The sequence below is a fragment of the Pimephales promelas genome, chromosome 19 (assembly GCF_988280905.1).
Source record: "Pimephales promelas chromosome 19, fPimPro1.hap1.1, whole genome shotgun sequence".
NCBI classification, from domain to species: Eukaryota; Metazoa; Chordata; class Actinopteri; order Cypriniformes; family Leuciscidae; genus Pimephales; species Pimephales promelas.
The window spans coordinates 14526195-14554020 of record NC_142787.1 but is presented as its reverse complement, the minus strand read 5'-3'; the positions used below and the strand labels follow the sequence as shown (position 1 = coordinate 14554020).

Below are 27826 nucleotides of genomic sequence, written 5' to 3'. Positions count from 1 at the left end.
AGTGTCACATAAGGCTTTTATGGCTCATACAGTATAGTGTGATATAGTGAGAATATGGAGCATAGTCTAACATAAATTTGATTTTTATAACTGTATGTTATATGACTACTTACATAAATGCATATAAATATCAGCTGTCTCTAATATATCTCCCAATAATACTGTATGTCTTAGTATGATGGCATTTAAATGCTTGGTTTTATGATAAAAGCTCTGTAGTTTTTTTGTGGGAGTCCAACATATAATAGAAATACAATGAGGGTTGAGAGAAAGCCTGATGTATCATATTTGATACTCATATTTTAACATGGGTTTTCTAAAAAAATAATATATGGATAATAAAGTAAGCCCAAGTTGCTTTGAGTGTTCTTCTTAAAACAATATAGAAATGATTGTTTACTTTGTAAAAATCATTAAAGATTTCACAGCAAAAAGACATGTGAACCATGACCTGAAAGATGATGTTTTTTATAATTATATTAAAGGTTTTTACTTGCTAAACAAGTATAAACTGTTATTCAGAGGGCTGAATAGATGTAGCACGATGTGTGCAATGTCTTAAAAACTAGAGAACAAAAGTTGTTTGTTGACCTGATTAGTTTTCCAGTTTTGTGTACAATTCAGTATCAGATAGTAATTAAACTGACTGGGCGAAGTTCAGGGAAGTATTATTTTTCTTTGCAAATCACATACTCACCATGACGGGGAAGATGATGGCTGCTACTGTTGACTTCAGGATCCACAGGAGGGCCAAACAGAGCATCTATGCACAAAACACACGCATTAATGATGCATATACAGCACTTAAGCAATAGAGATGAGTCTTGTATGAGGATTAGCATGTGACCACACACACACACACACACACCTGTAAGAAGGTGAACAAGTGAACCCGTCTGAGCGGTACGTGTCTCAGGTAGATCAGATCTGGTTGGTGTTTTGCTGGCATCAACAAGAGCTGCAGACGATCCATAAACTACACACACACACACACAAATGTTTATTCATTGTTTAAAGTATTCAGAGGCAGACAACCTGTTTTCCCCCCACAAAAATCTAAAAATCATGAACTTTTTTAATGTGTATATATATATATATAAATTAATTATATTCAAATATATATATATATATATATAAATTTTAATTTTCATATATAATTAAAATAAATGAATTATATGAAATACTTATATTATAAACTTATATTAAATAAACATAAAAAATAGAATACATAAATTTTAAATATATATATATTTTTTTAATATATCTTATATTATTGAATATATATATATATATATATATATATATATATATATAAAATATACAATAAATAAATATTACAATTATATATATATATATATATATATATATATATATAAAATTATTGAAATAATTGTATTTATAATTATTTACAACAATTTAAATACATATGCAAATGATACAAATATATCTTTAACAGATGTATTTAAGAGTTTTCCGATTTATTGAAAGAAAAGCTAAATATTAAAATATATTTAAAATACATAATGTCAATGTTAAAATATATATTTAAGAGTATTACATTTTATTGAAAGAGAATTAAAAAATAAAATTAAAATGCAAATCGTATTGCCACTATGCAAACTATTGTGCGAATCTGAATGAATAAGACATGCAAAGTAACTGATTTTAGCATGTTGCTATGTTTTTGCCAACAACTTGTTCTGCATCAAAGAATTAACAGCAAGCACCGTTAATAAAACAAATATTTTGATGCCCAACTCTTTCCTCTAGGTATAGCCAGGCGTATTACACCCTGAAAATCCTGACAATGTCTGACTTATCCCGACTTTCCTGAACTCAGATCAAGTTCCAGGCTCCAGCGGAGATCAGGTAGTCAGCAGGATTAGGGGCTTTCTCTGCCGAACAGTAACACGACACTCACCTGGACGCCATTGAGAGAGGCGACACCCATGTAGAGGAATACGCCGTACAGGACCGGCATAGGAATGAACTGCAGAGATCAAACACATGAGCATTACATACAGAATACTGCTGCCATTTGTCTTCAAACACATATTGTACACACATACAGAATCAATAGTTACTTGAAAACAAAAAGTTATGTCCACCGAGCACACCCCAAATCCCAACCTTGTCAACATAATACGCTCCAAAAGGAGATTTATGCAAAGCAAACAGTTTCTAGTGAAACAGAATTTGTGTTATTGACAAAAAGCTCACAGCAATGAAAGCCTCTGTCTCATCTCACATCCTGGAGTTTTATCCCATTCAGAGGTCAATATCCTCTTTAACCAAACCGTGACGTTTACAAAAGTAAATGTCCAGCAGGGGGCAGTAACTGCACTGACCTCTAAAAAAAGTGCCATGGTATAATAGGTTTTTGAACATGTATCACAAATATAACATGGTTTCCTAAAACGCATCAGATGGTATTATCATACTGAACATTGGTACTGGAAACCACATATTACATGGTACTTCCATTAATATTATAGTACAACTATGGTACATGTCCAGAAAAAAATATTTTGTGCATGCAAATACCCTTATATATGATGAATAAGATATTAAATAGCAAAAAATGAAGTACTATGGTGCTTTTTTATTAGTTCTTATAGAATTCAGAAATAAAGTGTCAGTTCATGGAGATCTGGATAAGGGCATGATTTATAATTGAGCCTTATAATGTATTCTTTTCAAATAACTAGAATAGCTTAAAATACCCTAAGAACTATTTTGTAGACACAATTCATATTTTCTCAAATATTCTTTAGTTTACACCACAGCTATGAATCATGATTTGCTTCCTGATATTACGAACCACAGTCATGAGTCATTCATATGTTTGGTCCATTTTCCCAGAAGAGAATAAAAAAAAAAGCGATAAATATGTACATCTGCTGAAAAAAAAGTGTGTTTTGTCAACTTTTAGCAGTACACATGAACTCCAAATCCTATTTTCATTTCACGGTTTGTTTTGTAACATTCTCTCCTATTCTCTTAGACAACGATCAGTGTCAGAATGTGAAAAGACAGTATAGATAGAGTTTATGAAATATAAAAGTTCAAACCTTCAGAACGGGGGCCATTAAAACCGACAGGCCCGTCAAAATGAACACCATTGTTCCCGTGACTCTCTGCTCTCTGCAGGAGAAAGAATCGACAAAACAAGCATGAGCCACGGTCAAGTGAATCTAGAAGATGTTATGTGACACTAATAAAGCAATATATGATTTATCAGATATTTTATTTGAGATATTCAGTCATTTGGGGATTATAAGCATCGGCTGATAACGTCTGCGTGGCCGATGAAGTGGGAGTGTAACTTCCTTCTTGTGAAAGTCAATGGATAATAAATGTTAATGGATAAACTACTTCTGAAATACATTGTGTAAAATATTGCACAATTTTGTGTATACCTCATTTGCTATCATTAAATTGTATTCACTATTATATCATCCATATTATTATTATTATTTTTTGTAGATATCCTCCTTGTAAAAATGCATATTTCTTTCTTAGTATTTGTGTCATATTTTCCAGCACAAATATCTAAACATTCTCAAATCAAGATACATTTACTTGAGAAGCAAAATGACTACTAAGCATAATAAAGTTATGCTTAAAACTAAACAAACCATCTTAATTTTACTATTGAATTAAGTTTATTATTTCTTGTTTTAAGCATAAACTCACTTAACTTTGATCAGTGTTATTGAGATATTGTTTTACTTTTTATTCATGTTTTTATATTTTCTGCTTTCATTATAATTTTACTTAAAGTTTTAGTCATTTTTATAATGACAATTTTTAAAAAAAATGCCTATATAGTTTTTATTTTAGTAATTATTTTAGTATATCAAGTTAAACTAAATGAAAATGAGAAATGCTGCCTTGCAATTAGCTTAAATAATAAAAAGTTTAAGTGTTTTTATATTTTATTTTATTTCAATTAACATTTATTTTATGTGCAAGGAACCAAAAATGATTTTATAGTTAAAGTTTCAGTAAACTAGAACACTGATTTTGAAACTTTGTTCAGAAAAGTAATTGTAAATGTAAGTAAATGTATCTTTATTTAGGAATTTTTTGATTCTTGTAACTGAAATCGAGACAAAAATACAAGGTTCTTAGGAGACATAGTGTAGTATTAAACACAACTTGTTTAATTGGTTGTGATTGGTCAGAATTTAGAAAGTACTTGATAAGCACAGACACATGATGATGCCGTAATCATGTTCTGCATAGTTTAAATACAGTTTACAATGTAATCGTTTTTTCAATGTAAAAAATGAGATCTTCCCCGACTTCCTAAGTTGTCTATGAACCTCTCTTCCGTTCAATGACACAAAATGTTTATACAATGTTCTGTATTGTACTATCCTGTACTGTAATGTCAACGTGTCATGCAGCGAAAAAGGATTCATTCAAACTATAACCAGATGTAGTCTGTATAATGTCAAATATACTTTTTAGTCAAACTATCATAAGAGTGTAATTTTAATATGCTCTCCTGACATGATGCCGGTAAATCACAGATCTGGTGCAAACACCCACATCTCTATGCTCAGATACTTTCTTAACTGCTGCTTGTTATTGTTGTGTGATTATTTTGTTATTAAGAGGAAACACGCATATATTTAACTGGTTCTTCTAAGCAAAGAACGAAGAATAACTTCGCGGTGAATTTTATCGGGGCATTGAATCACACTTAGCCACTTGTACGTTACGTGTGCACGAGTTCACTTAACGGCCACAGGTGTCACTATTAACAAGGGTTTCTGAATTCTACATATAGTCTTGAGCAAGATTAAAACGCATTTTGGCTTTTCCCTTTACCTGACTCCAAGGAATTTGGGTTGTTCCCCAGGCGCTGAGGTTTCAGTTTCCATCTTGAGGGAGTCTATGTGCGCGATGGAGATGACGGTCGCCGCTACGTACCAGGGCAGCCCCATGAACGAACACAAAATCAACAGAATCGAGACCCAGAACAGGTCGAGGTGGTACCCAGCTCCCTTCTGCACTCAAATGGGAAAAATAATGTCAAATAAACAAGTGCTTTTTTCTGTATTGTGTTTGAGAGGTAATTCCTGTCTGGGGTAAAACAGTTATAGTTTGCGTGCAGAACAGCTCCGCATGTGCCGGTGTAATCCTCTGATGATAATCCCAGATAATATTCCACAACAGTACCTTGAGCTTGTGCTCCTTGCGGTTGACGATGACGGCTGTGATCTGCTGGTCCATGAAGACCAGGATGGTGACCAGGAGAGCAGGTAACACCGACACCAGGCAAACCCACCAAGGGTTTCCTCCAAATGGTGGAACAAACCAGCCACGATGGGGACTCGTCGGCTATTTAAGGGTAGAAAACAGGATAATTAAAATTTTAAAGATGTAATCCCGCAGGTCTCTATCATATGATCTTAATCACATTTCTGTACTATACTATAAAATAATATATATATATATATATATATATATATATATTATAACTTACAGATTATATAATATTATATAAATGTACAAAAATAATGTAATTATATAATTTATAAATATATTTATAATATTATAAAATTTCTAAGTTATAGTACTATTTATATATATATATATATATATATATATATATATACACGGTATATCAATTGTACATTAACCATTTCATATATTTATATTAAATATTTTGATTACTTTTTTAATTACATTTTACATTATATATCATTATATTTTAGCATATAGATATATGATATTTAGAATATAATATTTAATTATACACAAAAATATATTCGAATATAATGTTATATATATATATATATATATACTGTATATATATGAATGTATACATATATAAGAAATATAATATATTTAATTATACTTTTTTAAGCATGACAAGAAAACATTATTAGCAAACATTATATAATACAGTATATATATATATATATATATATAGTTTATGTATATTCAAATTGCATTATAACAACATTTTAAATTCAATTATCTATTGATCTGTTATGCATATAAAATGTATTATGGGTAAAGCTAATATGAAGTGGAAGCTGTATTGATTTAGCTTGAGTCAATACAGATTTTGTTGCAACAATACGACCACAGAAGTCTTGATTCTTTGTCTGTATGTGAGCGCACACACACACGTATTCAAGTGTCGTACATCAATGAGCAGTTTGAAGGTATAATGTGGCACTATTAAAGGATTACTGTAACATAGATGGGTCCTCAAAAGAGATTAAACCTTTTCGACACAAATACACACCTTGAATTCACTTGGCACTATTAGTTTGGGCGTATCAACGCCGACCAGGGCGTCCACACCACAGAAGATAAAAATGGCGAGAATAATGGCAAAATCACTGATCAGTTTGCGGATCTGCAAAATGTAAACAACCATTCAGCATAAGAATTCACATGGGAAGATCACATGACACAGTACAAATAATGTACAAACAACACGGCATTACAACATCAGGACAGATGGATGGATAAAATGACGGACAGACAGATATAGAAATACAGACAGACAATTACAACAAAAGAGCTATAATAAACTAATATAATAACGATCTGCAATCAAAAATGTCAACTGAAGAAATCAAACAGAAATACACCACTGATCACGGAGCAGAAATGCACAATAAATACCAGAATCAAAAGTGAAAACTCTAATCTTTAAATCTGTAATCTCTAATTAGTGGAGATTAATGGAGATTTACAATGTTTTAATGAGTGCAGATTGGTAATATGCTGCAGCATTTTTGTAAGGATCAGTGATGGGCCATTTTCCATTACAGCTGCCAAACCAAAAGATCAGTTTAATTCAAAAGCAATGACTTTCAGATTGAAGCTTAAAGTGTGTGTGCGTGCGTGCGTCGGTTTTCCTACATCCTCATGAGTACAGTATATAACCACATCAAGATCCTCATTAATGTGTGACGATGACGTGTGTGTTAGTGTACCGTAGTTGGGAAAAATCTGCTGGTTTTGAACTTCTTCAGGCCCATGGAGCAGGTGTATGTGCCGAAGAACAGAATGAAGGACATCAGCGTGATATCAGGGACGTATTCACAGGCTGGTCCGAGCAGCTGACCGCCCCATTCCAAACACTCTGAGCGGGTCAGAGACATCCAGGTGGCGTTCAAGTGATGCTGCGCAGGCACAAGCGCAAACAATTATAGTCTTTCCAATCAATTAAAAAAAACACAACAACGTTTAAGCTGTTTAAATTTATGCTTTGTACTTGTGCAACTAGCTACTAATGGCTGTATTTAACGTATCGGGGTGTACTGATGCATTGTGGGTAATAAAGCAATAATGTAATAATAAATCACGGAGATGTACCTGTCCAGTGCTGTTCATCAGGGCTTCCATTTTCTCCATGTACAGACCTGAACTGTTGCCTTTTGAAGAAAAAACAAAAAAATACGAGTTTAGCTTTTGTAAGAGAAATTTTAAACTGAATATTAATCTAACCATGGTTTATCAGTTGACCTCATTTATCTGCTAAATCTCTGAGACAATGTACTAAGACATATTGTACTTTAGAGATGTGTGTGTGTCAGAACACCTGATTGTGTGTATAAATGACAAATATGAGAAATGGAACCAGTTCGGACCTGACATCTATGAAGTAATCATTTAAAGAAAGTCTCCTCTACCTAGTAACAGAAGAGGCAGTAAGTGAAGAACCAATCATATTATCTTTCCTTTTTTATGTATCTTTTCTTTTTGAACATATGCTTGTGTGTTTTATAAACATAGATGTTTTCTTGTTTTAGACAGAGATGATTTATACAATAGATGTGTCTTTTCAGTAAATGCTGTGTCAGGGAAATTGCAAATAGGACAGACAGGCCAGGTCAAAAGGACATAAAATTCTGCCCGATAACAATAACTAACTTAGGGTGCGTTAGGCACAAGACAAATCGCGAGACATGTGTGATTAAGGGGAACTGAAACTGTGTACGAAGAGGAGGGGGTACATCTTGGAGGGTGATATTTTGTATATAAGCTCTTTGCCCTCCTCATATCAGACCCTGTCTGTGTGGGAACTGCCTTTCTTGCAAGAAATAAACATGTATACTTATGACTTTCCAGATCTTCATTGTACTTTAATTATTATTTAAGATCTAAGTACAAAAATTTCCATAACAGTTCATCTTAAATCTGATGTTGAATGCTAGCGGTCAAATTAAATCCCTGAGTTTCTTACTCTCGGGGGGAAAAAAAAATATTCTTTGATCAGTATTTTGTCCAGCTTTTTGCAAAAATAATATCTAAGTGCATAATATAAACAAAACAGGGTAAAAAAATAACTTGGTGAAAACAAATATTAATATCAATCTGTTACTATTATTTTAGTAGTATGTTAATATTAATAAAAAAGAAATTATTTATAAAAATGTACAAGACAACAAACTGATTATTTTTTGTAGCTTTCTCTCTCTATTTCATACGTTCTATCTCATTTTCATTTTCACTGATGCACTGTTACAACAACATAATAAAAAAATATATATTATACTGATAAAAACAAAGTAAAAAAAATAATAAGGTAAAAAATAACTTTTAAATAATTAGATATTTTTTCTAAAAACAAGTATTGATATTAAAATACAAATATAAATTTAGTAATATATAATATTATTAATAAAAATAAAGTATGAATACAAAAAAACGTTCAAGAAGACAGATTATTATTATCTTTCTCCCGGATCGTCTTACCGTCTGGAGGACTGCAGCGGCAGCCGTACTGCGTGACCAGGTCTATGTCATAACCGGAGTTGATTGGATGATGGTGTGCCAGTTTGATCATTTTCTTAAAGGCGTCGTAGATGAAGATGAAGCTGATGAGAGCAGAAAAGCCTTCCTCAGTGAAGCGGGTGAAATACTGCACCAGGAAACTGGCGTCTGTGGCGACCAGGACCAGACACAGAAAACCAGACCACAGGCCGATCCACAGCCGGAACTCCAGATAGTCGAAATCATTATCCCTGAACCGATCAAACAAACACACAGCATCGTTACAGTGTACCTACTAACAATCAAAACACAGTAACAAGTAATACCTAATCTATTACAGTTTGGAAGTAACTTGCACAACACTGCACACACACACATATATATATATATATATATATATACTTGTGTTACAGACTGAATCCAGACATTTTTATTGATTTAAAATGTACTCATCATATTAGTATGCTATCTTACTCATCAAATATCTTACACTTCATAATTATAGACTCAACGGTTTAGACAGGAACCCTCAGCAAAGCTTAACTGATCCACGCTAGCAGAAGCAGACATGAAATCTGACTCAATTATTCATAATGGAACATAAACACAGAAACCTGAATCCAGAGAGATAGAGAGAGAGAGAGAGAGAGAGAGAGAGAGAGAGAGAGAGAGAGAGAGAGAGAGAGAGAGAGAGAGAGAGAGAGAGAGAGAGAGAGAGAGAGAGAGAGAAATGTATTCATGCACACAGACAGACAGACACACACACAAAGGCAGAGACAAAGAGACGAGACCTTGCCGGAAAGGTTGAAAACAATAAGATGTGTCTTGATTTCAGATAACTTAGAACATGTTGTCCCTCAGATGACACACATCTAAAAGAGTTCCTGGGAATGTTGCTTGTTTTTGGTCAAACTAAATATTACATATCAATACAGAAAGGATAAATAAAACATGTAGATTTGGACCCAAATTCATGCCGATGTTCTCAATTGATTCTTTAAATGTGAAATGGACATATCTGGCTATTAAATCTGATTGAAATAGCTCATATAAACAATAAATTAATGAATGAGCAACAAATTATTAAAATGATGGAGGACCAACATTGCATATTGCAAAAAGTATTTCTTATAACTATTATTAATGTGATTGTTATATAATTAATAATAATAATACATTTAGAAATTAAAAAAAATATATATTATTATTATTATTGTTTTTAGAAATTTAATAATTATATATTTTTTTAACAATGAACCATTAAAACAGCCTACAGTTGGAGGATCTACATTGCATGGTGAAAGAACCATTTATTGATATTATAAGTAATGTGATTATTATATTAATTTAAGAACAGCAATAATAACAATTGTAAAAAAGATAAAAATATTAAATATAGTAATATTATAATGAAGTAAATAAATATTTATTAGTAATACATATTGTTTTTGTTATTGTTATAATTATTTTTTCTATTATGATTAATGCAATCCAGTGTATTAATTTAATAATACTAATATTAATACTAATAACATACTTAGGTAAGTTAATACATAACTATTAATAATAAATACATTATTATTATTATTGTTGATATAATTATCATAGAATTATTTTTAATTTTATTATTAATGCAATAATTAATTCAACACTTTTTTTCTTATTTTGCTGCTCCCACTCTTTTTTAACTGATAGTTAAGTGGATTTTACCACACCACATTTTGCCTAACAAATCTCGTAAACCAACCTTGTGTTCAGTATGTACTTGTGCATGCATGCCTCAGTGTGTAGGTGTGTGTGCCACCCACTTGCTGAAGTTAAAGAGCAGTCGTTCAAAGACGAGCACGGGCCCGGTGCTGCTCAGGATGGTCAGAGGTTGACCCGCAAACAGACAGAACACGGCACCGGTTAACGCCGTCCCCAAGAAACTCTCCAACACGCCCTGCACAGAGATCCAGCGGAAAAACAAAACCACTAAAACAGAGCACTAAAACAGGAACTCTTATCAGATTTGAACCTGTATGATGTCAGCTGTTTCTGAAAACGCTTAATCAGACAAACACAGTTTCCAACACAAACGGCTCGAGTTTTCTCAGCTAAGCATCACTATTACAGTCATTTGCTCATACGATGGGTTGGTTATTTGAACAAGCCTCTTAATATTAAACTTAAATACACAGTAAGAAACAAACAGAAAAGACCATTTTCATTTCATTTTCAACCCTAAAACAACACAATGCAATGCATATAAAAAAAGAAATCAATACAGAAATGATTAGAATGTCAATTTCGACTTTAAATTTAATTTTGAATAAATGAAAATTTTGACTTTTTAATCTCATCATTTTTACATTTTTATTGAGATTTTTTGTGTCTTATAAAAATGATTTGGTATGTCATAATTTCAACTTTTGCAATTTTTTAGTCTCATTGTGACTTGGTGTGTCATAAATTAGATTTGTATCTCACAATTTTGACTTTTAATTGAATTATATTAATTTAGTTTGTCTAACTTCGACTTTTCATCTCATAATTATAACTTAGAATGTCATAATTCCAACTTTGATGTCATAATCATGTTTTACCAGAGCATGATATATATTCTGTATATATTTTATGAATTTTTGTAAGTATAACATCAACCTGTCCAGGGACAGCGGGTGGAAATTAGCATTTTTTTGCTATAACCTGGCACATGACATCTCTTCTTTTTTAGACTCATTTTTTTGTGCATTGTCCCCATAAACAAATAAAATTATAAAAATTAAAAAAAAAATGTTTTTTTTTTTCTTATGTGACGGAAATGGGCTTCCAAAGAATTGTGTCTTGAGTGCATTTTTAACGAGCATGTTTGCATATTTACCTTCAAACACAAGTCATCTTCAAGGTTAATGAAACACAAGAGAAAAAGTCCTTGTGTGCAATTCAGCAACCTGCAAACTGAATCTAAAGCTATTATTTGACGTATCTGAAGCAGGCTTTGTAGGTAAGGGCAGAGGTCACGATGGATTCCCTTAGAGGGATTTTTTAGAAGTGTAGTTGTGTGATTTTATGTGTGTGTGTGCTTCTGTGTAATCTGAGGATATTTATAGCTCATCCTCCTTAGCCTGCGCCATATAAATGCACTGCTAAATATATGGGCAAACTTTGCAGTCACTGCACATGTCCGAAAGTACCACGCACAATCCTGACTATTTATATACACAGTTGTTCGAAGAAAAGTGCTCTTCCTCCCTCTCCCTCTCCCTCTCCCTCTCTCTCTCTCTCTCTCTCTCTCAGTATAGAACGGATCAAATCCCAACATGCAACATGTACATCTGTTTCCAGAAACACAATCTAGGAAACACATAACATATATTTGAAGTGACTTGTTTAATAATCAAACAGCTATCTGTGGCCTTTAAATCCCTGGAGCTGTGAACACAATGTCAGCCAAATTTCATTTCCAGGAGCTCCTCAATAAACCCACAATAGCAAAATCGCCGGACACAAGTTCAGTACAACACACACAAACTCACAGTGAAAAAGACTTGAACAGTCTAACCTGCATGTTCTCCGTCGCATCTCCCAGCAGCCCTCCGAAGGTGATGGCGTTAGTTACGGTTCCCAGGTAAATAAACAAGATGGCAGACAGTGACTGAATGTGGATAGCGTCGTAAAAATCGCTCGCAAAAAATGGAAGTTTCCTCTTGATGTCCAGAATGAGACCCCCGCAAAACCTAGGAGAGATAGGGATTGTGTTTTCTTACTGAAAAATGCTTTCTCAGGCAACCTAAAAAATATGCTGACATTAAAATCTATTTTTTGTATTCATTTTAAACAATAATATTATATGGTTTTAATATTGCATACACCATCAAAAGTAATAGAGTGCAACAGCGCCCGGCCACGTTTTCAGTGACGTTGGTTTCCATTAATTTTTCCCAAAGGGATTTCAAAACAGTCTTTGTTAAAGCGTTATAAGCCATGAACCAAACTAACCAGCTACAAGGTAAATCATATCCTTACAAACTATGATTTGAAGCAAAAAATTAAAGCAAAATTTGCAAATCTGACAAAAATACAAAAGTACAAGACTGTGTAATTAACGGCTCAAGTGAGGGAAAGAACTACAATCCCATGAAGCATTGCGAACAGCATAATTGAACTAAAGCTACACTGTGTGATTTTTACCCCCATCTAGAGGTGAAAAGGTATATGAACATCCAATGAATATTAGTTTCTGTTCCTCTCAATTACGATTTCGTTTTAACTCCTACGGTGGCCAATGTGGTCCAAGATTAACATGGCTTCCAGTTCGACCTCGTCCATGAGTGTTAACTCAAACGTAAACGCGAAAGGCGAAGCTTGAATTAACGGTTATGTCCCTCTTTGGCTAATGTACATTCAAGATGGAGGGTCAACATGGCGACCGACACTAGAACCCCTTACCCGTATGTATTTTCAATGGCATACTATACACTCACGAGAATACTTTATTACTTGAATGAAGTAAATATACATTAACCTTGTAGTTCACAGTAAGACTGTCTTTAAAAGTTTGCAAGTTATCATTAAAAAAAAATTTCTCTATGGTGAAAATGAATACTGTTGTAAATAGATTGGTGAGCAATGAGCATATGAGACTTTCCAGAAACATAAAAAAACAACTTGTGAATGGTAGTAGAAATATAATAATTGCGCATTTTTACAGCACTTTTCATAGTTTACAAATAACAAAGGTGCTCACTGTGCTCATGAACGTGTATTGTGCCAGTTTATACACTCACTTGCCGGTCATTTTGAGTTCATCACCGACCGCATGGCCGCCGCCTCCACCTGGACTCCCATCATGAGGCGTAGCGCCATTCATCTGAAAACCTTCCCCTCCGGCAATAATGTTTTTACTGGAAACACACACACATTTGCTTCACCACTATAAATCGCTGTCATATAGTTGATTAAATGAACATTCACCAGATTCATTATCCTGTAAGGTCAATGACTGCTGGTACCGTTTATCAGCAGACGGGATGGATTTAGGAGGTTCAATTCTGATGTCAGGATCCCACTCTCCAGGAGGAAGAACAATGACTTCATCTAGGAATTCGTCAATCCCTGCCAGCAGGTCGCCACGATCTTTCGCTTTATATGCTATGTCGTGAAACACCTGCAGGGGCCCAAATTAAAAGGATGAAAATACTGTAAGCATGCATATAAACACATGAATGAGAGGGCTTTCACACACACCTCATCAGACATGAGCGTGGCGATTGCACGTCCGATTTCCCGGTATGAATTGGCCTTTCCTTTGGGCCCCAGCAGAATAAAAAGGAACCTATAAATACAAATAGATATTGTTTTAATCAGGGCTTGACATTAACACCAGCCAACACGGCGTGTAACACAGTCACTCCTACTGGACACTTTGGCGGGTTGAATTTTATATATAATATATACATTTTTCTAATGTAATCTTTAAAAAGGCATCTGAAATAATAAAATAAGTGCAATATAGCGTCAAAAATACAGATTTTTCGATACATATGGATACAGAAATATCTGAAATGCTTCCCATGCTCATTTTCTGCAGATACACAATACTAGCTGCGCTTTCTCTCTCTCATCTCTCCGACAGCGAGTGACACACAAACCCTCCTCGCTTCACTGACACGTTTCATTTGCTCCGGATGAATGTTATTGCTGTTACAGGGCCTTAAAGGAGAACTCCGGCGAACAATGAACCTTTGGTCTAATAAAACATCGGTACATAGTCAACCGTTCTCTGAGATTTGTTTTCATGGTAATCGAATGTAAAGAGTTTTATCTCTAAAAACTGTTTAGCGTATAATGCTAGTAATGGGGGCATTTACTAAGTAAAAGAAATCGCTAGTTTATACCACTAACAAGGCTCAAAATAGCCCCACACTAACACAGTAACATAATGAGGCTCCATACATGCAAAACGAAGCATTGAGAACTTTGTAAGTGTACAGACCGTTTAATAAGAAGATACTTAATAAAGACAGTTCACTTCGAGTATACAGACAGGAGCCATCTTAAAAAATAGTCTCGATAAGTCGATCACCGAATGACGTGCTGAGTGATCTGAACTGTATGAAGTTCAGCGAACTTCTGAACTGTATGAACTGCGTTCGGGGATCGACTTATCGAGACTATTTTTTAAGATGGCTCCTGTCTGTATACTCGAAGTGAACTGTCTTTATTAAGTATCTTCTTTTATTAGACCAAAGGTTCATTGTTCGCCGGAGTTCTCCTTTAAATTTTGGTGGGATTGTGCGTATTGCGCATAATTTGACTCATTCCCGCAGATTTTGTGCTCACACCCAAAGTGCGGCGCATAAAGCCGCCTCAGTTTTAAATTGAGTTATTTTCCGTGCCTTATTGCGCAGTAAAAAACACTAAATAATGTAAAACAGCAGGCATGGTAAGTATTGACGTAAACACAGTCGATTATGTTTAAAGTGAACGTAAACAGTTGGGAAAGAAAACGCATGTGTAACAGTAAAATGGATCCTTGTGTCAGTTCTTAAAGTGACAGCAGCCTAATATTCATGCTACCAAATTATAAGATAATATTACAATTATCTATATGGCAGTTTTTCCCTTTGGTATCGATGTCAAAATTGTGGCCAGTGAAAATGCTGAGTAACTTCGGAAAGCCACTAAATACAATATATAGTCAAACACTGGTTGTAACTAGGGGTGTAACGATACCCTCGTGTCACGATTCGATACATATCATGATCCTGAACTCACGATACGATATTATTGCGATACTCCAAAACATATGGTAAAAGGTTAACAAAAAATCTACTGTTGATTAAAATGCTAACTTTGATATTACATTGTGGGTTTAAATGAATAGGCTTGAACTTGGTGCTTGTAACCCAAGGACAATAGAGACACCAGAATAAAAATATTCATGATTCTGAAGCTGAAAATTGCACTCTTTCACTGACTAGATATATTTAAAGTAATGTTGGCCACTTTTTACTGGTAACATCAGATATTTGGCATTATCAGAACCCACAAATATCCCCCCAGTGCATTATTATACATTATAATTAACATTATATATAGTAGTTTAATGTAGTACTTACACTAAAACTCTGAAAACTTGAATTTTTTTCTCACACATTAATCTTTATTTTTGGGGGGACTATCTGCGATACATATTGTCACTATTGTTGCTGTTTTGAATTGCGATATATTGTGGGACGATATATTGTTACACCCCTAGTTGTAACTATAGCAACAGATTTATGAAATAGTGAGTTGGTTACCGTGTGGGAACAGGAACCTCGGTGAGACCTCCTAACATGACGGACTGCTGAAGACGCACAAACGCCACGAAGGGGGAGTCCAGAAAATCCACCTCCCCGACCAGCACGTTCGACGCCTCCGCATCTCGAGGAATTTTCTTCATGAACTTATTATTTAACTAGCGAGAAGCAAAAAGAAAAACATAATTTGAATTACATTCAGTGTGTGCACTGTTTTAATTTGTTGGTTTGTGGGCTTTTCACACTTGAACTGGGTCATTCTAAACCCTGGGTTATCTCGCTTGCTGATAGCTAGCTTTGTCTCAAAACCGCTGTGATGAATCCGATCTTCAAGCAGATGCAACTGGATGAAATATTTTGAATGATACCAATCCACAATTATTATTATTTATACCAATTCTCTTATTATTCAAAAATATTACTGATCTGAATGCCCTGACATTGTTGTATGAGAACTGAGCTGGATGATGACATCATGGTTTCTGCAGAACTGCTTCATAGAGAATTTAATAATTGATGAACTTTACAACAGAACTGAATCAACATTGAACTGACTTCAGCTGAACTGAACAATGACACTATTTTCTTTTTAGAGCTGCAAAGTGAACTCTGTTTGCATCATTGTACAAATATAGTAAATAATTAATAAATATATCTCTATACACCTTATATCTTTAGAACCATCTTCAGATTACATTATTTCTATCTTTCACGCATTTGTCCAAAGAAGCAATAAGTCTATTTATGAGATCATGTTTCAAAGGAATATGAAACTCTGATAAGATTTAAGCCGAGTGGAAAGAAACAAGCTCACACAACTACATTAAAAAAAAGCAAAGCACTTCATTAGCGATGAACACCGAGATGACAGAGAGCCTGGAACACACACACACACACACACACACACAAACTCACTGACACTATAACACAAAAGAGGCCTTGTGCAATGTTAGCGGTCTAGGTGATTTTAATCTGAGGTTATCAGTATAATTACTGAGGTAGCGTCAATAACACACAACAAGAGTTCTGTGCATTTGACAAAAGCACTCACGCTAATCCACAAATATTGACGCAACTGACGACAGAAGCTATGTTTTGTCCTTGTGTGAAAGACAGCCACTGAGTTTCATTGTGCGCTACAGTGTGTTTGAATAAAGAGTTTCTTTTGTCCTTTTGCACTCATTCCTATCCTAGCGATGTCACGCCCAGGGCTGTAGCCTTCCTAACCAAACTCCCCACAGGAGAAACATTTATCCATAGTCATTTACCCTCCCTGTAATGAACTGAAACCGTGGGAGAATCTCACAATTCCTGTTAAGAACACACCTGGATCAGACTTCAAGATTAAATACCACAACATTTTTAAAGAAAATGAAGCCTGTTTTCAAACCATTAAGACAATATTTTCTTTGTGATGAACTCTCATTAATGTAATGAAAAAACAACAACAACAACAAAACTCAGTACTAAAATTAGTATTATTATTTTAAATATTATTATATTATATTTAAATAATAATAATTGTTATCATTATTTAATATTATAAAAATGCATATATATATATATATATAAAATTTCTCTTTTTACTTATCAATTTAATCTTTAAAAATTGTATTATATTATAAATATTATATATATATATATATAATTTATCATTTTACATTTCAATTTAAATATGATTATATGTACTGTTGTCATCATTTTAAATTTTAAATTAAATGATTTAAATGTACATTATTATATTATTAAATTGTCCAGCATTTATATATCATGGTAGTATTTGATGATTTGATGAAAAAAAATAAAAAATAAAAAAAGATAACCTACTGATCCAAAACATAATTTCTTATTTTTTCTTTTGATTTTGGGGGTAAAATACATTTTCATGAGATTTACGCTGGTACTCTAACACACTTTACCATCATGTCTGTGATTAGACCCAATATTATATTTGATATTTTCTTGCAGAATTAATCTCTGCTTCTAAATGTGAAGAATCCACTCACACACACACACACACACACTCGTCACAGTACCTGGTCTTTCTCAGGCTTGTCTGAGAGATCGTTGAGGCTGTTGGAGGTCAGGTTACGATGGGCTGTGGTTGGACTACCTGCAGAAGTCGTACAAGGTCAGAGGTCAAACACCTGTCAGCAGCTAAAACGCTAAACACATTGCGGAAAAAATACAGAAAAAGTCTTAGAAACAAAGAGGCTCGAGAATTTCAAATATGAGTTATTTTGTATATCTACATCTCAATAGATTCCTTAAAGGAGTAGTTCACTTTAAAAAAAAAAAAACAACTTTTGCTGATAATTCACTCCCCCCCATGTCATCCAAGATGTCCATGTCATTCTTTCTTCAGTCGTAAAGATAATATATATATAATTCACTTCAGTAGGAACCAAACATTCGTGACTCTCCTGTTTGAGCTCATTCGAACAAATCTTTTTTCGAGTCATTTGGTTCATTCAACGAACGAAATGAACAAATTGATTTGGAAAAAGATTAATGTAGTTCATTTTGATGAACGAGTTTGAACAGGAGAGTCATGAACGTGCATCACAGAACAGAGCAAGGCGAGCATTTGAGCTTAGAAAACTTATTTATTTATTAAATGAGTGATCGTTTCGGTTGATAAGACCCTTATTCATCGTCTGGAAACGTTTAAAGCCCTTTAAACAGTTTGCACTGAAACTGTCTTTTGGACCTTGAACCGTTTGGTTCCCACTGAAGTCCATTATATGGAGAAAAATCCTGTAATGTTTTGATCAAAAACCTTAATTTCTTTTCGACTGAAGAAAGAATAACATGGACACTTTGGATGACATGGGGGTGAGTAAATTATCAGCAAAAGTCTTTTTTAAAGTGATCTACTCCTCTACTAACTTGTTGGAAGGGTTACTGAAAACGAAAACACATCAGTTATCTTTTAATTTTTTAATTAAGAGGTTTATTAAGAGATTAGACTAAATTTGTGATGATGATGATGATGATGATAATAATAAAGAGTCATCATACTATTTTTTAAATGTATACAGCGTTGACTTTATGGCATCTTTTACTTTTTCAAAGCGTATAAAGGATTTACTCTAGTCATTATCTGCAAGTCTACAAGACCTGATCTTCAGGAAAACTAACCGCAAATCTAGCATTAATCAGTCTGAATCTTCAGCTAGACTTACAGAGAAGTCCCATGCTGTTGCTTCTCTGCATCTGAATTTGCTCGTCAGGTTCAAAGTTGATAAAGCAAGGCACAGGGTGATCAAGAGGACGCGCTTTACACACAGAGAGAGAAAGAGAAAAGACAGGGTGCATGCATGTCAATCAAGACAAGAGACAGGGAACAGAGAACACAAAGCATTAGAGCAGAGAAATCAATCAAAATATGTTTCAAAGCACTGATTCAGAAATTGAAAATTAAAATGAAAGTAGACAAGATTCATGAAAACCAAATCAGCACCTCAAAGTTTGAAAGAAAGAAATACGACTTTCTGAGAGAGTTAGAGAAGCTGTGAAACTGCGGCTGCTTTAGAATCTAAGCTATACATATTTATAAATAATATATTTATACATTATATGTATATATAGTAAGAAATAAGAAAATGAATGAATGCCAATTAACCTTTTTTTGAGAGTGGTTTATTTATATGAACACTCTGAAACAAATGATTCCCTAAAATAAAAAGGTGTGTGCATGAGAAAGTGTTTGATGATTGTTTCAGCTCGCCCAACTGTAAACTTGTGAAGTACAACATGTCCAGTACATTAAATTATATAGCATTGCACCACTACTTGGAAGAAACACCTTGCTTCTGGAATAGTTACAATATTATGAAAACATCTGATCTACTGTCACTCTACCGAAGAATTTAGTCAACATGTCTTGAAATTTAGACAACACTTCTAGTTCTTTAAACATTCAATTCAAGATAAAAGCTTTTACTTTCATAGTGAGAAAATGCATTTTAATTGGATATAAGGTATAACATATAAGGTACACTATATGATTCTGTTTCCTGTTTTCTTTTTTCCAGCAGACTTTTTTTCAACAGGTGATTCTCCGGAGGTTGGAGATTTAGCTGCTCCATGTCAAACTTTCTCTCACTCGTTTGGAAACTAACCTCTGCCACTATCATGTGATGGGGACGAGACTACCTATGCCGAGTCCGAGTCAAGACAGAGTCTTTGAAGGGTCGAGTCCAAGTTGAGACCGAGTCTTTGAAGGGTCGAGTCCAAGTTGAGACCGAGTCTTTGAAGGGTCGAGTCCGAGTCAAGACCGAGTCTTTGAAGGGTTGAGTCCGAGTAAAGACCAAGTCTTTGAAGGGTCGAGTCCGAGTCGAGACCGAGTCTTTGAAGGGTCGAGTCCAAGTCGAGACCGAGTCTTTGAAGGGTCGAGTCCGAGTCGAGACCGAGTCTTTGAAGGGTCGAGTCCGAGTCGAGACCAAGTCTTTGAAGGGTCGAGTCCGAGTCAAGACCGAGTCTTTGAAGGGTTGAGTCTGAGTCAAGACCGAGTCTTTGAAGGGTCGAGTCCGAGTAAAGACCGAGTCTTTGAAGGGTCGAGTCCGAGTCAAGACCGAGTCTTTGAAGGGTCGAGTCCGAGTCAAGACCGAGTCTTTGAAGGGTTGAGTCCGAGTCGAGACCGAGTCTTTGAAGGGTCGAGTCCGAGTCAAGACCGAGTCTTTGAAGGGTCGAGTCCGAGTCAAGATCGAGTCTTTGAAGGGTCGAGTCCGAGTAAAGACCGAGTCTTTGAAGGGTCGAGTCCGAGTAAAGACAGAGTCTTTGAAGGGTCGAGTCCGAGTAAAGACCGAGTCTTTGAAGGGTTGAGTCTGAGTAAAGACCGAGTCTTTGAAGGGTTGAGTCCGAGTAAAGACAGAGTCTTTGAAGGGTCGAGTCCGAGTCGAGACCGAGTCTTTGAAGGGTCGAGTCTGAGTAAAGACCGAGTCTTTGAAGGGTCGAGTCCGAGTCAAGACCGAGTCTTTGAAGGGTTGAGTCCGAGTCGAGACCGAGTCTTTGAAGGGTCGAGTCTGAGTAAAGACCGAGTCTTTGAAGGGTCGAGTCCGAGTCAAGACCGAGTCTTTGAAGGGTCGAGTCCGAGTCAGTGGCGCCTCCAGAAATTTTTCGTAGGGGTGGCCAGATGGGGCCAGTTAAAATCTTGGGGTGGCACACCAAAACTACAGTATAAACCATAATTTCAGAATTGTTTTCTACTGTTGTAATAAACCAGCCTGTAGAAAACTATCAGAAAGACTTAAGGAAACTCCTACTGATATACTTTGGTTTATTGTGTAATATTTAATGTTACTAATGATATTAGTAGGGCCCAACTAATATATATTACATTGTATATAATGATATGTATTATATGATATATAAGGGTCCTTGCCCCACAGCAAATTTCCAGATACTTACATAATTGTGATGAATTTAATCATTTTTAAGTTCATTATTATTATTATAATCATTAGTTTGCAGTGTAAGATTACAGTTAACACCTTTAAATATTACATAAATGTATTATGAATTTTTAATACACTTGAGTGTATACATCAGCAGCAAAAAGTAATTCTTGAAAAAATCTGCACAGTAATTTTATAAAATCTAAATATGTTAATAAAAACAAATTACTATTAGTTCTCTTTTAAAATTCAATCAGGCAATCATGTCACAATTTTATATTTATATATTAATGTCAAGAATTCAGAAGTGCATAGCCTAAACTACAAATAAATTATATACAATTAAATTATGCTTATTTAAAATGTATTGAGCAGGCTAGGTATAACAAAATATATTGGCTTTTAATAATATTTCAGTGCGCAAACCCATGATTGAGCCCGTTCTTGCATGATTACATGAAAAACATCGCGGGTGCAGAATGATGTGCTCAAAGCAACATGGAGTCACAGTGTGCAGCAGCACTGCGCTTCATAAGTGTGCATTTAAAAGCTCATGTCACAAATCGAAGAAATGTTGAGCGCACAAATCCAAGTGCGATTTGTTCCTCTGTTTCACAGTTATTGTGCGTTTGATGCCGATTCATAATCCTTGTGATATGTATGTGTGATCTAACAGAACACGGTAGTGAGTCGCTTAAAAACAGCAACAAACTCCAAGAAAATAAAGTAATTTTATGTGAATATACAGACTTTTATCTACAGATCATGCATTTATAATGTCAATATATCATATTGGAGAGAGTTTTACCGTGCATCCAAGAGGCGCGCGTGCTGTTTGAATATGAATGGAGAATGATGACAGTCGCAGAGGAGGGAAAACGAGTTTATACTTTAATGATGTAAATATACTTCTGTCCCTCACATTAAGCTATGGAATGACTTCAGATGACTTTGTCACCCAAACTGATGTGAAAAAAGCGGGAGGCGCCGAAAAGCGCGATGTTTGCATCCCTGCCTGTCCTAAAAGCTAACACCTAAAAGCCTAAAAGCTAACACCTAAAAAAAAAAACACCTAAAAGCTGCTGTATACCATTTGGCACTTAAAAAGCACGTCACGACACATAATTCCCCATCTTCTTTTACTTAAGAATATTTTTGACTTATTTATAAAATGCATAACTGATGCTACAAAAATTAATACTGGCCATTGGGGTGGCCAATGGGGTGGCCAATGGGGTGGCCAGGAGTCGGCCAGGGGTGGCCATGGCCACCCCTGGCCACCCCCTGGTGGCGCCATTGGTCCGAGTCGAGACCGAGTCTTTGAAGGGTCGAGTCTGAGTAAAGACAGAGTCTTTTAAGGGTCGAGTCCGAGTAAAGACAGAGTCTTTGAAGGGTCGAGTCCGAGTAAAGACCGAGTCTTTGAAGGGTTGAGTCTGAGTAAAGACCGAGTCTTTGAAGGGTCGAGTCCGAGTCAAGACCGAGTCTTTGAAGGGTCGAGTCCGAGTCGAGACCGAGTCTTTGAAGGGTCGAGTCCGAGTAAAGACAGAGTCTTTGAAGGGTCGAGTCCGAGTAAAGACAGAGTCTTTGAAGGGTTGAGTCCGAGTCGAGACCGAGTCTTTGAAGGGTCGAGTCCGAGTCAAGACCGAGTCTTTGAAGGGTCGAGTCCGAGTCGAGACCGAGTCTTTGAAGGGTCGAGTCCGAGTCGAGACCGAGTCTTTGAAGGGTCGAGTCCGAGTAAAGACCGAGTCTTTGAAGGGTTGAGTCCGAGTAAAGACAGAGTCTTTGAAGGGTTGAGTCCGAGTCGAGACCGAGTCTTTGAAGGGTCGAGTCTGAGTAAAGACCGAGTCTTTGAAGGGTCGAGTCCGAGTCAAGACCGAGTCTTTGAAGGGTCGAGTCCGAGTCGAGACCGAGTCTTTGAAGGGTCGAGTCTGAGTAAAGACCGAGTCTTTGAAGGGTCGAGTCCGAGTAAAGACAGAGTCTTTGAAGGGTTGAGTCCGAGTCGAGACCGAGTCTTTGAAGGGTCGAGTCCGAGTCAAGACCGAGTCTTTGAAGGGTTGAGTCCGAGTCGAGACAGAGTCTTTGAAGGGTCGAGTCCGAGTCAAGACCGAGTCTTTGAAGGGTTGAGTCCGAGTCGAGACCGAGTCTTTGAAGGGTCGAGTCCGAGTCAAGACCGAGTCTTTGAAGGGTCGAGTCCGAGTCGAGACCGAGTCTTTGAAGGGTCGAGTCCGAGTCAAGACCGAGTATTTGAAGGGTTGAGTCTGAGTCAAGACCGAGTCTTTGAAGGGTCGAGTCCGAGTCAAGACCGAGTCTTTGAAGGGTTGAGTCCGAGTCGAGACCGAGTCTTTGAAGGGTCGAGTCTGAGTCAAAACCGAGTCTTTGAAGGGTCGAGTCCGAGTCAAGACTAAGTCTTTGAAGGGTCGAGTCCGAGTCAAGACCGATTCTTTGAAGGGTCGAGTCCGAGTCAAGACCGATTCTTTGAAGGGTCGAGTCCGAGTCAAGACCAAGTCTTTGAAGGGTTGAGTCCGAGTAAAGACCAAGTCTTTGAAGGGTCGAGTCCGAGTCAAGACCGAGTCTTTGAAGGGTTGAGTCCGAGTAAAGACCAAGTCTTTGAAGGGTCGAGTCCGAGTCAAGACCGAGTCTTTGAAGGGTTGAGTCTGAGTCAAGACCGAGTCTTTGAAGGGTCGAGTCCGAGTAAAGACCGAGTCTTTGAAGGGTCGAGTCCGAGTAAAGACCAAGTCTTTGAAGGGTCGAGTCCGAGTCAAGACCGAGTCTTTGAAGGGTTGAGTCTGAGTCAAGACTGAGTCTTTGAAGGGTCGAGTCCGAGTAAAGACCGAGTCTTTGAAGGGTCGAGTCCGAGTAAAGACCGAGTCTTTGAAGGGTCGAGTCCGAGTCAAGACTGAGTCTTTGAAGGGTTGAGTCTGAGTCAAGACCGAGTCTTTGAAGGGTCGAGTCCGAGTCAAGACCGAGTCTTTGAAGGGTCGAGTCCGAGTCAAGACCGAGTCTTTGAAGGGTCGAGTCCGAGTCGAGACCGAGTCTTTGAAGGGTCGAGTCTGAGTCAAGACCGAGTCTTTGAAGGGTCGAGTCCGAGTCAAGACCAAGTCTTTGAAGGGTCGAGTCCGAGTCAAGACCAAGTCTTTGAAGGGTCAATCCGAGTCAAGACCAAGTCTTTGAAGGGTTGAGTCCACGTCAAGACCGGGTCTTTGAAGGGTTGAGTCCGAGTCGAGACCGAGTCTTTGAGGAAGCAAGTCCGAGTCGAGATTTTGTCCCGACATATCAGTTTTGATACTCATGATTTAATATCACCCAGTTAATAATCAACAGTTAAGCCTACAGACTAAGCTAGATTGGGAATTGTTTAGAGTGATGGGGACGAGACCGCCTATGCCGAGGCCAAGTCTTTGAAGGAACAAGTCCGAGACAAGTCCGAGAAAGCAGAAATCGGTTTTGAGACCGGTCTCGACTACTACATCACTAACGTAGTTAAGCAAAAGGCTAATCATATGAGTTAAGGCCGTTGCACACTGAGTTCGAAATTTTTGTATGCGTCTTTTTGGGTTCGTGATCTGGTGGCTCTGAATTGTCAAAACACCATTCAAACTGCTTGATACAGTTGCGAAAAATGCAGAAAATTTAACCCGATTCGATTTTTTTTTATGATAGACGAAAGTTTCGGATGCAGTGTGCAAAGCGTGATTGACATAACGTGTCATTTATTTTTTAGCGTGCGAAAATTTCGGATGCGAAATTCGGACTGCAAGGGCCTTTACCGTTAAGTGTCTGACGATGTAGAGAGCGATAAATAAAAAGCATTACCATTCTGATACTTCGACTTGTAGACAATCCTGTATAACTCACTTTTCTTCTTATATGGCTGAATTTAACCAGTATTTCCACTTTCCATTGTGCCGCATTTACTGCAGTGAAGTTGAGCGAGTGAATCAGGAATTCTGAGCTGCTGTGAGTGAGTGGAGGCGGGGTTCATTTACATAATCATGGTTCCGTGCATACTTAATGAGGCAAGGGTGTAGAGTTACATTCAAGCTAATGTGAGGAAAAACATTTTTACATAAAACATTTAAATGTGAAATTTTGGTGATCAAAGGTGCGTTTTAAGGGATAAAATTATTGAATATTGTAGTTCATTTTGACCTTTAAGTTAATTTAGTTAAACCAGTTACTCCCCAAAACTCAGAGAAACATAATTACATTTATATTAAATGAGATTAGAAAAAAATACTAAAGTGTTTCAGCAGCAAATTTCAGAAATCAAAACATGTTTTGATTTGTTTCTAGTGGTTTCTAGTTCTTCCTGGTGCGAAAATCGAAAAGTCAACTGCATCTCATCAGCACATTTGATTACTTGCGTTTTTGAAACATCAAAGGATTTTCAGTTTTGCACTGTGCAACAAACATCTGTACAGCTATGAATGCAACATTTGTAAAATGTGTGAGAGACGTGCGGATGGATTGATCAGATGCTGACGATGAAAGTGAGAGGGGAGATGTTGAAACCGATAGACTGTAAGCGAGAGGCGGCTGTGTTACCGTTCTCCTGGTTGGTGAACAGACGACTCGCGCTCGACACGCTTTTTCCAATGTCTGCCAGCGAACGCAGGTTGGACTTCTTGGTCTGGTGGCGATGTTTCCGTAGCAAAGTGTACATGACCATCTCCTTCAGGTCGGCCTTCAGCTGCCCGTTCTCGATCTGACTGTCAGTGATCATTTCTGAAAGACATAGGCAGATTTTCAAAAAGCATATACTAGTGCTTTAAAGAACCCAGAAACCAAAACACTAATCTGAAGGACTTTTGTAACCTCTTAAGAACCATATAACAATTCCAGATCCTTATACAGCCGAAATTAAAATTGTGAAAAGTGCAGTTTTACCAACGATCTGCTGAAGTGAGTTTGCCTCCATGTCCAGCATGATGGTTCCTTTCTCGATGCAGTTTTTCAGCTGGAAGAGCGAGTGAAGAGACAGAGTGGCCACATGGGGTTTACTCCACCGTTCCCCACCCTTCTCCACCTTCTCCTCAAACTTTATCCATCTGAGAAAAACAGAAAACACACTGAAATGTTTAGATAACAGCTGAATCTTAGGCATTGAAACTTGAAAAAAATAAAAAAATTAGAGCACTGTCACCCTGTAGAGTGACACTATTCCAGTACTTATTAAAATACCATGTACCAGATTTATCACAATACCATGTTTTTTTTCAGGATGACATTCACCTATTTACCAACATACTGTAATACCATATATTTTTGGTCATGCTGCATTGATCACACACGTGTTTTACCATTGTACATGTAAATCTAAGTCATGTGTGTGTGTGTACATGTTTTCCTATACCAGTGGCGACTTCTGATTCAAAGGAATTTTTTGGTTAGATTTCTTTGTTTTTTTAAATTAACAATTTTATTTGTCGAGAATGTATTTTAACTGATCAAAAGTGACAGTAAATAAATACATAAATAATGTTACAAAAGACTTCTATTTCAAATAAACGCTGTTCTGTTGAACTTTCTATTTTGTGTAATTTGTATTCATCAAGAAACTATTTTCAACATTAAAATAATAATCAGAAATGTTTCTCGAGCATCAAATCAGTATAATTAGAATAATTTCTGAAGGATCATGTGACAGTAAAGACTGGAGGAATGATGCTGAAAAATCAGATTTGAATCACAGGAATAAATTACATTTTAAAATATATTCAAAAAAGTTATTTAAAATCGTAAAAATATTTCACAATATTAATGTTTTTACTGTATGTTTGATCTTTTATTGCCTTGGAGAGCAGAAGCGACTTATGCTCTTCGAGACCGGTATATTAATATGGCAATATCATGCTTTTACCATCACTCTTTGCAAGGACATATTATTATTTATATACTTACTGTAGGAACACGATTTATATTTTTGTTGGTTTAAGCTTAGACCATTTGGCAAAACAGAAACACAGAGATAGATAGATTGATAAATGTGTAACTTTAGCTTTCTGCTGACTAACTGAAAGCTATTTGATGTAAAATAAGAATCAAAATGATTCAAAGCTTCTTAAAGCTCTTCTGGCCCTGTTATCAGCTTACCCATGCGAATATCTGTCTTAGAGAAATGATACCCAAGCACACACAGGTATCCTTTAGAGCCCTGTAATCTTGTGCAGAGAGGCTGGTGAGCTGAGTTTAGCCAAGCGTGGGTATGATATCCGAGACAAAAATGATACTCACACACACACACACACACACACACACACACTGCGGCATGGTGTTTTGATATGTTACCTGAGACACAGGTAAACCCAGAAACCCATGAGAACCCTGTGAACTCTGTCCTGGGTTTGTGCACCCATCTATCCGCTCGTCCGTCCATCCATCCACCCACAC

General features: G+C 36.3%; 1 protein-coding gene across 3 annotated transcripts in view; it reads right to left on the bottom strand.

Annotated features, from left to right (window-relative positions):
- The window catches only part of slc4a4b (solute carrier family 4 member 4b), a 61101-nt gene that overhangs the window by 5573 nt on the left and 27702 nt on the right, over positions 1-27826 (bottom strand). For 2 of the 3 annotated variants that reach the window (XM_039659775.2, XM_039659776.2), the window contains exons 5-23: positions 26324-26484; positions 25982-26161; positions 18074-18150; positions 16038-16195; positions 13981-14068; positions 13746-13900; positions 13521-13637; positions 12296-12470; positions 10560-10693; positions 8734-9002; positions 7351-7409; positions 6969-7157; positions 6269-6382; positions 5191-5352; positions 4840-5018; positions 3072-3144; positions 1922-1990; positions 869-976; positions 698-763 (exon numbers count right to left, since the gene is read on the bottom strand). In XM_039659775.2, coding sequence (XP_039515709.1) covers positions 698-763; positions 869-976; positions 1922-1990; positions 3072-3144; positions 4840-5018; positions 5191-5352; positions 6269-6382; positions 6969-7157; positions 7351-7409; positions 8734-9002; positions 10560-10693; positions 12296-12470; positions 13521-13637; positions 13746-13900; positions 13981-14068; positions 16038-16195; positions 18074-18150; positions 25982-26161; positions 26324-26484 — 2533 coding nt within the window. Of the gene's footprint in view, positions 1-697; positions 764-868; positions 977-1921; positions 1991-3071; positions 3145-4839; positions 5019-5190; positions 5353-6268; positions 6383-6968; positions 7158-7350; positions 7410-8733; positions 9003-10559; positions 10694-12295; positions 12471-13520; positions 13638-13745; positions 13901-13980; positions 14069-16037; positions 16196-18073; positions 18151-19222; positions 19316-25981; positions 26162-26323; positions 26485-27826 lie in introns of all 3 variants that reach the window. The other variant, XM_089123440.1, reaches the window with a different exon arrangement.